General features: G+C 36.1%; 2 protein-coding genes and 1 non-coding gene across 9 annotated transcripts in view; 1 reads left to right on the top strand and 2 right to left on the bottom strand.

Moving 5' to 3' along the window:
* The window catches only part of Ankrd13c (ankyrin repeat domain 13C), a 72,797-nt gene extending 67,631 nt beyond the window's left edge, over positions 1 to 5,166 (top strand). For both annotated transcript variants that reach the window (XM_070006935.1, XM_070006936.1), the window contains exon 14: positions 2,671 to 5,166. In XM_070006935.1, the coding sequence (XP_069863036.1) occupies positions 2,671 to 2,801 (131 nt within the window). In that variant the 3' untranslated portion in view covers positions 2,802 to 5,166. The remainder of the gene's footprint in view (positions 1 to 2,670) is intronic.
* LOC138817419 (U6 spliceosomal RNA) lies at positions 731 to 837 on the bottom strand. The gene has a single exon (XR_011368864.1). It is a non-coding gene; the product is annotated as a U6 spliceosomal RNA (small nuclear RNA).
* A 5,489-nt stretch (positions 5,167 to 10,655) lies between the features above and the next one.
* Positions 10,656 to 12,058, bottom strand: part of Srsf11 (serine and arginine rich splicing factor 11) — a 37,454-nt gene continuing 36,051 nt past the window's right edge. For 4 of the 6 annotated variants that reach the window (XM_070006940.1, XM_070006941.1, XM_070006937.1 and 1 more), the window contains one exon: positions 10,656 to 11,989. In XM_070006940.1, coding sequence (XP_069863041.1) covers positions 11,792 to 11,989 — 198 coding nt within the window. In that variant the 3' untranslated portion in view covers positions 10,656 to 11,791. The remainder of the gene's footprint in view (positions 11,990 to 12,058) is intronic. The other 2 variants (XM_070006942.1, XM_070006944.1) reach the window with 1 other exon arrangement.

Below are 12,058 nucleotides of genomic sequence, written 5' to 3'. Positions count from 1 at the left end.
TTGTTTACTGATGTGTATTTATTGTCTGAAATGTGTTAGTACATTTTCTGAAAGGTATTAAATACTTTCTTGGTCCATTTGGCCCTGTGAATACTTTTTTTTTTCTCTTTCTGTCTTTTTTTGAGAATAAAAACAGCTGTAGACAATAAGTACATGGCTGAGTATCTTCTTATAGTTCTCAAGAAAGTATTTTAAATTACATGTAGTTTTCACTTGAAGAAAAATTCCTTTTTTTTTTTCTTCCAACAATTAAAAATCCTTTCCTAATTATCTGTCATACCTTGGACAAACAGGCCAGTCAGTGGGCCTTAGTTGCTCACTCCTATATGAGAATTCCATCTGCATGCAGAAGGTACAAGTGATTTTTCTCTCACAGTTCTTAGTGTTCTTAGCGTCCTTCTTTTCTGTGTTTTTAACAGACCTGGGTCTTGAACTCAGGGCCTGGGCACTGTCCCTGAGATTCTTCTGCTCACTTGAGCCACAGCACCACTTTTGGCCTTTTCTGTTTATGTGGTACTGAAGAATCAAATAGAGGACTTCATGCATGCTAGGCAAGCATTCTACCACTAATCCACACTCCCAGCCCAATAGAATATTCCTTTCTCTGACAAAAAATGCTGGACCTCTAGTGGCAAATTTATTGTATCTCTTTTTTTTTTGTAGTTCTTTGGTTTTATTTTGAGATTTTAAAAAAGTATAGGTGTAAATGTTTTTAAATAGGCTTCTTGATAAAAATATGGAACGCTTCACGAATTTGTGTGTCATCCTTGCGCAGGGGCCATGCTAATCTTCTCTGTATCGTTCCAATTTTAGTGTATGTGCTGCCGAAGCGAGCACATAGGTCTTTTATACTAGTCAGACATTCGAACTAACTTAACATAGACTTAATTCAGATTTTTTTTTTGTCAGTTGTGGGGCTTGAACTCTGGGCCTGGGCACTCTCCCTGAGCTCTTCAGCTCAAGGCTATAGCACTCTTCCACTTGAGCCACAGCTCCACTTCTGGTTTTCTGGTGGTTTATTGGAGATAAGAATCTCACGGACTTTCTTGCCTGGGCTAGCTTTGAACTGTGACCCTCAGATCTCAGCCTCCTGAGTTAGGATTACAGGTGTGAGCCCCCATCACCAGGCTTAATTTGGATTTTTAAGGGAGTTTTAGAGATTATAGCTGAAATATCTGAGATTCTTAAGTGAAATAGTTTTTGGGACTAAGAAATGAGGTTTTATAATTTGTTCTATTTCCAGATTTGTGCTATGTCAGATTCCACTTATTATTTCAGCCAGAAATACGTTTCATTTAGAAGACTGTTATAGGTGTGTTTTTTCAGTTCTTTTTATTCCACATTTTCTTTTTCTTTTTTTGGGGGGGGGGTTCGGTCGTGGGGCCTGAACTCTGGGCCTGGGCGCTGTCCCTCAGCTCTTCAGCTCAAGGCTAGCGCTCTACCACTTGAGCCATAACGCCACTTCCGGCTTTTTTCTTTTTGCTTATGTGGTGCTGAGGAATCGAACCCAGGGCCTCAGGCATGCAAGGCAAGCGCTCTACCACTGAGCCACCTTCCCAGCCCCTTACTCCACATTTTCAAGTGGTAGATTGTTTTAGTTTTTTTTTTCTTTCATGGTTTTCTTTTTGTTGTTATTGGAGTTTGAACTCAGGAATTATGCTTCCTAGGCTAGCTCTCTACCAATTGAGCCATACTCTTAACTGCTTTTAGTGTTTTATTTAAATTTGATTTTAATTTATTAAAAAATTGTGTAAAAAGGTGATGTACAGAGGGGTTACAGTTTCATAAGTAGGGTAATGAGGATACTTCTTTTTGTACAATGTCATCTTCCCCTTATTATTTCCTACATTTCCTTCTGTCCCCTCCCACAAGTTGTATAGTTCATTTTCAACATAGTGTCAAGTGAGTACCACTGTTACATTTGTTCACCATTTATCCCTCTACTGCTGTGCTCCCCTTACCCTCCCAAAGACAGATAAATGAACACGACAAAAAGAAAAGAAGCCAAAAACCAACAATAAAGATAAAACTCTTATTTTCAAGAAGAAACAAAAAATAATGAATTTTACTTGGACTAGTAAACTAGAGTTAAAGTAAATTATCTCAAAGAGTGGGAATAATAAGCATACTATATTCGGGAAAAGTAGGTATCATGTATAGAAGTGATGTCTTGCTCCAAGAAGATGGACTGGTGGAATCTGGCATTATTATTATTATTATTATTATTATTATTATTATTATTTTGGGTCCGGTCGTGGGGCCTGAACTTTGGGCCTGGGCGCTGTCCCTCAGCTCTTCAGCTCAAGGCTAGCGCTCTACCACTTGAGCCACAGCGCCACTTCCGGCTTTTTTCTTATGTGGTGCTGAGGAATTGAACCCAGAGCCTCAGGCATGCGAGGCAAGCGCTCTACCACTGAGCCACCTTCCTAGCCCGTGGCATTATATTCTTAAAATGGAAAAAAAATGCAGTTGTGTAATTCGCAATTCCTTCAAGACCCAAATCTTTCTCTTCCCCCAAACACACATGGCTCAGTGTTAGATACACATTTGTATTTGTTCGATTCTTTAATTAGCAATTTTTTTAAGGTATAATGGCATTTAGCAAAACTTTAGGGTTAATATGTGCATTAACATCTCATTTTATCATGTCATTCATTGTTCTCTCTCTAGATATACCTGTATTTCCCACGATCACAGCCACTGTGACTTTTCAGGAGTTTCGATATGATGAATTTGATGGCTCTATCTTTACCATACCTGATGACTACAAGGAAGACCCCAGTCGTTTTCCAGACCTTTAACTGACATGCAAAATGATACTACTCAACCAAGAACAAGAAAAACAGACTCCCAGAAATGAATCCAAGTAGAAGGGACAAATGCTTTCAGTAAAGGGAATTATATGTTGAATTGACACATCAGTAATAGGATATAAAGAAATGGGCCTCTAATAAGAATTTCAGCAAGTTTTCTGATGTGCCATTTTCAGTCTTTTTAAAAGTATACTTAATATAAGTGTAATAGTTTGACCTTAATGACCCTAAGACCTTCGTATGTAAAGCAGCTACCAGTGCTGTGATTTGTTTTTAAAGATTTTTACATTTCTTGTTGAAATATATATGCATATAAATATATCTATATATCTATATATCTATATATCTAAAACACTCCTGGACCATTAATGTAAATTAAATGTCTTAAAAGAGATATGAAGCCCTTTTAAACTCGTCATCTTATATTCAAGGTGACATAAATATTTGTTCGCTTTGTTTTCACAAAATGTAAACTCTGTAACATTATGTATAGTTCAGTAATTTGAATGTTTGTTCAATATAATGAACTAGAAGGAATGCAATTTTCTGTAGATGAATGAACCAAATGGTAACCATTAAATAATTGCATTTATATGTTGCAATACATTTCAGAGGGAGCGTTCACGCTGCAGGGAATAAGGTACCTCTTTTAGCACCTTAGTGCAGTTCATTGTGGTGCTATTTGTTTTTACCTGAATTCTTTCTTCAATGGAAAATGTTGTTATTAATCTTCCTTTCATAGAACCTCTATTTTTTGTTTTCTAAATTAGTTTAAAAGTCCTTGTTATGTTCAGATACAGTATGGTTAGCATGCTTAAGATTCTCTTCCAAGTCTCAGCACTTTAAACAAATTCCAGGTTTTTAAACTTGCTTCCTAAAAAGTGCATATAAGTCTGATGAGTATGTTTTTAGTGGAATATGGATACATTGGTGTCAATTTTAAAAAACAACCCACATATTTTAGACAACCTTACATATTTAATGCTTTCAATATAATGTTAAAACATTTTATATGCTAACAATATATTTGTTACAAGTTATAAAGTTCAGAAGTGTATACGAGATTGACAGTTCCTATTTTTTTTAAGACACAGAAAAATATTTGTTAATTTTGTTTTCAAAATGTCAAAATCATTCACTCACTTTTACACTTACAAATTTTCATATTTATTACAAGATGGTTTGAAGGTCCAAGAATGAAAACAAATTAGGGAGTATAATGTTATAACAGTTATTATACACTATCATGTTGTATTAAGGAACTTAGCTAAATGTTTTTTAATTTGTCCTAATGAATGTGTCAAGAATGAATTTTTAGTGACTAGTAGTTTAACATTTTATTTTCCAGGATTTTAGATAATTTGAAATAACTTTAGCCTTCTTTATTGGAGAGATGATTTATTGAAATTCCAAAGAAACCATAAGAAAAATTTTATAATCTTTAAAGCTGCATCTTCCATACCAATAACATGTTAAATATGTCAACATTTTATTAAATGTATTTTATAGTGAAGAAAAATGATTATAGTTAAAAATTCAAAGACCTATCAGTACCCTAATGTGCATCTGTTAAATTTTGAGAAAAGAATGGAAAACACAGATTTTTTTTTTTTAACTTAGGAGTTGGTCTTTAGAATTTAGGAAACGGTGAGAGATCAGCTCCTCAAAGAAATGTCCAGTCAGGGCTGGGAAGATGGCTCAGTGGTAGAGTGCTTGCCTTGCATGCATGAGGCCCTGGGTTCGATTCCTCAGCACCACATAAAGCAAAAAGAAAAAAGCCAGAAGTGGTGCTGTGACTCAAGCAGTAGAGTGCTAGCCTTGAGCTGAAGAGCTGAGGGACAGTGCCCAGGCCCAGAGTTCAGGTCCACGACTGGCAAAAAAAAAAAAAAAAAAAGTAAAAAAAAAAAAAAAAAAAAAGAAATGTCCAGTCAATGGTTACATAAAGTTTGAGATTCTGAAAGGCATTGCCCATTATTGTTTTTTAGCCTATCTTGTTTTGTAGAAATGTGGTATACTTTCAGGAATATACTGCACATTTATTAGTAAGTACAGACAATTTAGGGGATTATTAAAAAAAAATCCTATGGTAAATTGCAGCGTGGGAGTTACCAGTTTCTTAACAGCTGTGAATATTTTGCTGGGGTACACTGGAGATAGGAAGACTACTGAAAAATTTTGCACTTGGATTTGTTTTTAAGACCTTAATCTTTTCTTTTTCTTTATAAAATAGTAGAATCCATTCCATTCCAAAATGTCTTTTCTCTGATCACAAACAAGAACTAAGTGTCAATATCTCATGATGGTGGACAAAAGGAGTTAATGCAAATAAGCAAATAAACTTTTCACAATATTAGATTTTTGAAGATGTTCCTTTTAATCCCAGTTAATGAATGAAGCTATAAGCTGGTTAAAATAGATCACAATGCTGTATTTTGACTATCTCAAATGAAACTCAAGACTTTAAAATAAGTAAATGCGTAAAATTATCCTGTCTTTACCTTACGAATTTAAAATGACACTGGCAGGGAGGAGGGTACATAAGAACCCCCCTCCTCCCCTTCCCCACCTTGCAGGTCCTGGGCTTGAGTGCTATCCCTGAGCATTTTTGCTCAATACTAGCACCCTACCACTTGAGCCATGGTTCTATTCTAGCTTTTAGATAAGAATCTTCCTACTTAGGCTGGCTTTAAACTATGATTCTTAGCTCTTAGACTCCTGAGTAGCTAGGATTACAGCTGTGAGCCTTGGGCGTCCAGCTAAATCAGCCATTGGAAATTCATTATATTCTTGCCACTAATGTCAATCTAAAGATGTGATTCCTGTCTTAGGAAATTTTCTGGAACAGCTTGTCCTCTGTGAAGTACCCAGTTTCGGACGTCCCCTCACAGACCACCAGAGACCATGATCAATGCAAACAGCAAAGAGTCGTTTATTAAATAACTAGCTCAAGCTTGGTCCTCCGCGCCCTTGGTAGCCAGTGACGCTAAGAGGCCCCGAGCATAGAATCAGCACAGCTTTTATAGTATTAAACAAGGTCACAAGTCCAGGGGGTTTAAGTTCACCCTGAACACACTTCCCTTTTTCTGATGGAACACTTAGGCAGCTGTTCTGTTCATTAAGGGTGGGCAGGGTTGGTGGCAACCTGCAGTTTTTCCGAGAACTATTTTTCTCTTTGTGGGTTACTCTGAGGGCCCCACAGCTCAGGGGGTTTGATCTTAAAATGGAGTTACTTTAGCTCTTCAGTCTGTATACATTCCTTGTTTTTGGGTGCTGGTCCTGGGGCTTGAACATGGGGCCTACGCACTGTCTTTGAGCTTTTTGCTCAAGGCTAGCATAGCACTCTAAGCCATGAACCACAGCTCCACTTACAGCTTTTTGGAGGTATTAATGGGAGATAAAGGTAAGTGTCTTGCACTTTTCTGTCTGGGCTGGCTATAAACGGTGATCTTGCGATCTTGGCTTCTTGAGTAGCCAAGATTACAGGTGTAAGCCACCATGCCCAGCAGCTAGTAGACATTCATAGAGAAGCCTTTTAACCGGAAAATATAGAGCAGATGCTCTGAGTTAGAGACCATATGATTTGGAAATTGACACATCTGTCACCAGAAGCTAAGAAACTTAGTTTCCTTTGCTGATCAAAACTTGTTAAGTCTTAACACCAAGAACAGGTTTTCAGGATAGGCATAGCTGTAAACACTTGTAATTCCAGCCACTCCAAACCAAGGTAGGATTGAAAATGGAAGGCTAGTTTAGGCAACACAGCAAGACCCTATCTTAAAGTAAAAATGGAGTAGTGATGTAGTGGTAAAGTACTTGCATGGTTTCATTCCCCAATCACCCACCCCTCATAAGTATTAGATACTTTATGCCTCATGCCTTGGGGACAGTGTTGAGTACTGTTAGTGTTCACCAAGTCTGAAGCAGGTAAATGTCCTGTTTGATTTTGCTGGCCATGAAAAAGCTGGAGTAAATTACTATCATTAAGATATGATCCATTCTGTTCATTTATGTTTCAAAATAGTTTGCTAGGAGGAAATGAGAGGTACCGCTTGTAGTGTGCCAGTATTTAAATTTGAGCGAAAGAATCACTGCTGGATTTGAAAACTTAAATAGCAGTGAAACTTGCTTCCAGAGAGAACTGGACAGGAAATAATACATTTAGCAAAACTAAGCTTGGCAAAAGTCCCTGACTTGTTTATATACTATAAAATTGTAGAAACTTTAACAAAACATATATTTACCAGCAATCTTAAGTTGCCACATGAAATTTTCAGTGTTTGATTTTAGAAATCATTGACAACTCTATGGTTTCTGTTGTAGCCCTTAGAATATTAGTACTAATAGCTATGTAACCTACAGTACACAGAAATCCAATTTCACTTGCTGAATACCTTAAAAGTACTGATGCAAAGTTCCTAAGGTATTAAAAGATTTGCCTTTTGTTGTTTTACAAGTGAAAATGTTGTCTAAAGCAACAATGCTGCACAACCAAAAACAATCCACTTATTACCCATATTTCCCCGACTGCTGATGGTCACTAAAGGCCAAGGATTTGGGAGTTTTGAAGTAGTATAGGTTGTGTAGGCGTTTGGGAACATAAAAGTGAAATCTTGTAACTTTTGTCTATTGCCCTTTAGGATGAGGCAATTGCTAAGGCTGCAGTTATTTATTCCACCCTTCTTTAAGGGGTTGGACCTCAATTTAAACATGCAGCACCAAGTTTAAAGTCAAGATTTGATTCAGTTGTGTGTATTAGGTTCATGTAGGCCTCCCAAGCCATTAAGGTCAGAAACAAGATGTGACCAGTGTGTCAGTACATTTTTGAGTGCCAGTTTGTCTGTGGTTCAATGTTTCCTTCTGAATTGCCTGTGGACTTTAAATCTCCAAGATTCTTAACCAGTTTATACCATTATCAAGATCAAATTATTAAAAACAAACACATGATAACTCTCCTCCAGAGGTTTTGCTTATTTGATTACAGGTGGGTACCCTTAACTTTACTAAAGTTAGAAATATTGTGCAGTTAAGGTGTCTTCCAAAATTTAGCATTTAACAAAATATTTCAGTTTTTATTATTACAAGTACATTTAGTGTATCTGCAGAAAGCTAAACCAGTTCTTATCAGGCAGAAAAATTAAGATTATATCATTCAGTGAGTTAATTTGTTCCTTTTGGCAACCTAGACCATCTTCTCAAGCACAAATATTCTAATGTGTTTTTTTTGGGGTCCGGTTGTGGGGCCTGAACTCTGGGCCACAGTGCCACTTCCGGCTTTTTGCTTATGTGGTGCTGAGGAATTGAACCCAGGGCCTCATGCATGCGAGCCAAGCGCTCTACCACTGAGCCACCTTTCCAGCCCTTAATGTGTTTTAAAAAATAGGCTTCATAGTAATTTTAGTGACCATGTAATACAAAAAGTTTTGAAAAGGATGTGAATGCTAGCTTTTATAAGGACATTAGTAACTTACAATATCTACTTTCTCTGTAAATCACCTCAGATTGTTATCTTCTATACATTAAGAGTATTAACTATTCCTATTAGTCTTTGGTTTTGCCAAATGTCCAGATCTACCTATTAGTTGGATATTAAATTAAAATGGGAACAAAAAAATTGATATATGTCCATCTCCATCTTAGTCTTAGAAATAGATTGTGAATACAAAGTATTAGTAGCAATTCCATTTTTCCAATACTCAATTCAATTAAAAAAATCTTATCTTGGCCTAGTGCCAGGGGCTCACATCTATCTACTCAGGAAGTTGATCAAAGTCAGCATGGGTAGAAAAGTCTTGACACTCTTATCTCAAATTAACCAGCAAATTGCTGGACTGGAAACATTCAAGTGGTAGAATGCTGCCAGGACCAAGCAAGCAGACCTAGAGCAACAGGCCCAGAGTACAAGCCATAGTACTGGAACACACAGCATGGGTCTTGTATGCTTTGGTGCTAGACATACATGTGATATTGGTAATTAAGTGGCATGACACACAAACCAAAACCTGACCCGCTCAATGTTAAGTCCAACTCATTTAAACTGTTCTGGTAGAGGTGCTTTTTCCATGATCCTATCTTCTACTTTTAAGTTACAAAATTGCCACCAGGAACTTAGTGAAACTTGAGATGTAAAGGGCAATAATTCTTAACTGTATGCGTACAATTCATATTCAAGTTTTTGCTTTAGTCCTGCCCATTAAATTACATTTTTAAAAAGTCCTTAAGACAGCATGATTGGGTGAGTAACAAATTATACTAACGTAGCTCAGTGGTAGAGTGCATGCCTTGCAAGCATGAGGCCCTGGGTTCGATCCCTCAGCACCACATAAACAAAAAGCCAGAAGTGGCGCTGTGGCTCCAGTGGTAGAGTGCTAGCCTTGAGCTGAAGAGCTGAGGGACAGCGCCCAGACACAGAGTTCAGGCCCCATGACGGGGGAAAAAAAAAACAAAAAACAAATTATACTAACCAATACATAATAGAAACAAATTGGAATGGGGGGATAAGTTGGTAGGTGTGTGTGCGTGTATGTGTGAAGTGATGGAACAGGTCACATTGACAAGTTGAAGTGAAACACCTTCATACAACTGTTTAAAGCTCAGACTCAAGTCTGCAAATCTTTCAAAACAGGCTGTCACTCCTGAAGTCTTAGGACAGTTTTCTAACAAAACCACTTTTTAAACCATTTTACTACCAAATACAGAACAAAACTGTGTGTAAGTCATGTTATGTTCACTTGGTTTTCCTCTCACCTGTTAAAATCTTGCCTAAGCGCACAATATTTATAATGCACTAAAAAGTAAGTACCCTAAGTATTTCATTGTACCACCTCAGGTCAATGACACTATTGAAAATCTGAAATACTCTGATCCCTTTTAGAAAAGGGATTGAATGTTTGAGTTCAGAGATTTATAAGTGTTAATTTACTGTGAAAATGTCAATGTTGTTTCTGACTTAAAAAATGGGCATGCTTGCTAGGTATCTATGGCTCATGATCATAATTCTAGCTACTAAGGAGGCTGAGGTCTGAGGATTCTGGTTTTGAAGCCAGCATGGGCAGTTAAGTTTGAGACTTATCTCCAGTTAACCACCAAAAAAAAAATCTTTAAATGGAGCTGTGGTTCAAGTGGTAGAACATTAGCTTTCAGCAAAAAAATTCAGAGGACAGCACTCAGGCCCAGTTCTAATCCCAGACCAGCATAAAGGAAAAAAAAAAAAAGCCGTGTGACTTGGTTTACCTTTATTGACTAAAAGTTTCTGTAATTTAAACAAATACTTGCATTCAACTTAAAAAAATGTAATGATTATTCACACCTTTTACTAATTTCCTACACTTGCTAAAAGAAAAATTCCTGTTGATAAAATCTTTACTACAAACTGTAAAAACACAGCTTTTCTAAATGTCATTTTAATTTTAGAAAAAAATCACCTTAAACTTAGAAAAGGCCACAATTCCAAGTATTGATTTCCCATAATCTCAGCCACCCAACACTACTCATATTTCATAAATGTTTATACCACTTATACAATAGATACATATTAACTTTTGATACTAGTTCAGAAAAGGCAAATATTTATATTTCACTGAAAATATAAATTTACTATGTATATGTAGAATCATTTATTCTAAAGTTCATTTTATTATCCAACCCCAATTCCCACACAAAAATATGAAGAAAGAAAGATAATTCTAGACAAGTTATTTGGTGTTAGGACAATTATCACTAAGCTGATGGTTTTCATCTTGTGGTACTGTATTTAAATGTAGATAGAACTTGTAAAATGAGGTAAATGTCATACAATTCAATAGTGTGAATAAATACAAATGCAGTTTTACAGGAACATGAACATAAGTTTAAGGGTTTTATTATCAAAGTCATGTAAAACAATTCCAGAAACTGTACATCAACATGGCACAGACTGTAGCCTACTTTTGTTTTAACTGCACAAAAGTGAAGCTTGAAATCCTGTAACTAAGAAAACAGTTACCTAACTACGCATATAACATGGAATCACTGTGCATAAGATTACTATGCAGTAAGAGTAACACAAATTGGTTTTTATACAACTTGAGATCAAATAAAAGTACATCATCAAGTAATTTGTCTTAAAAAGCTTGTGAAAGTCAATTAAAAATGCACTATCCTTTTTTTTTTTCTCCCTCAAGAGTGAGCTTAAAACAAACCAAAGTGGAAAACTGAAATCAGGACAAGAAAACTTTTTTTTTCTTTTTTAAACAGATGCAGCAGGATAAGTTGATAGCTTTCATGGATGCAAATATGAAATAAATTACTGCAGGGAAAAAAAAATCCTAAACACCTATGGAAAAGTATATAATTCTACTTCAAAATATTTTGCTATTTACTCACCGAGAAGTTTCATCTGAAATCTTGTTTGTGTAATTAAAGACTAATTAGCCATAAAAAAGGTTAGTGCATATATAACCTTTCTAAGTTAAACAAAGCCACAAAATTTAGCCATAAGGCTTAAAGGATTATCTACTTCAAATTTGTTTCCAGATGTAGCTCTAAGAATGTTAATTTGTCATGTCAACAAGACCATAAGTAGATCCATCATGTTGGAGGATTTTTAATGACATTTAGGATATTCTTGCCACAGTAACATGCAATCAGTGCATTCCCTACATGGCTCTATTACAGCAATGACTCAAATTCTAGAATTACTATAAGTGAACTTACTTAATAAAAGGGATTATACAACATAAACAATCCATGCCTGCTGTAGATGCATGCAGCTTTTCGTAAAACTGCTTGGTTACTCAGATTCACCATGACAAAGTTGGTTACCATTTTCTGAAAGCTTTTTGATGTAAATAACTATCAGTATCAGTATCAGAAACTTTATAACCATTTGTAATTTTGAGCTGTATACATCTAAGTTTGAGATGAACAATTACAGCATTAAAAATCACACAAAGGAATGACACTGATGCATGTGTACAGCTGGATTCCCACAGAGGCAATTTTCAGTCACTCATATCCATGTCTTCTTCATGATGATCATCCCCATTCACTTTGGATTCTCTTATTGAATCACCAGTTCCCTTGTCAACTGAACATTCCTTGGTTTTAGGGGAACCAGCTTCTGCTGATTTCTTCTCTTCCTTCTTCTCCTTTTCACTGTCATAGCCCTGTTCTTCTTCATCATAATCCCGTGTAACCTGCTTTGCCAAGGAGAATAAAAAAAAATAAGCTTCTTCAAAGAAAAGTTGTATTTCAAAGCTACCAATATT

The sequence above is a fragment of the Dipodomys merriami genome, unplaced genomic scaffold (assembly GCF_024711535.1).
Source record: "Dipodomys merriami isolate MVZ:Mamm:240054 unplaced genomic scaffold, mDipMer1.0.p SCAF_7, whole genome shotgun sequence".
NCBI classification, from domain to species: Eukaryota; Metazoa; Chordata; class Mammalia; order Rodentia; family Heteromyidae; genus Dipodomys; species Dipodomys merriami.
Note: the sequence above shows the minus strand (reverse complement) of the source record. Positions and strands in the feature narration are given on the sequence as shown.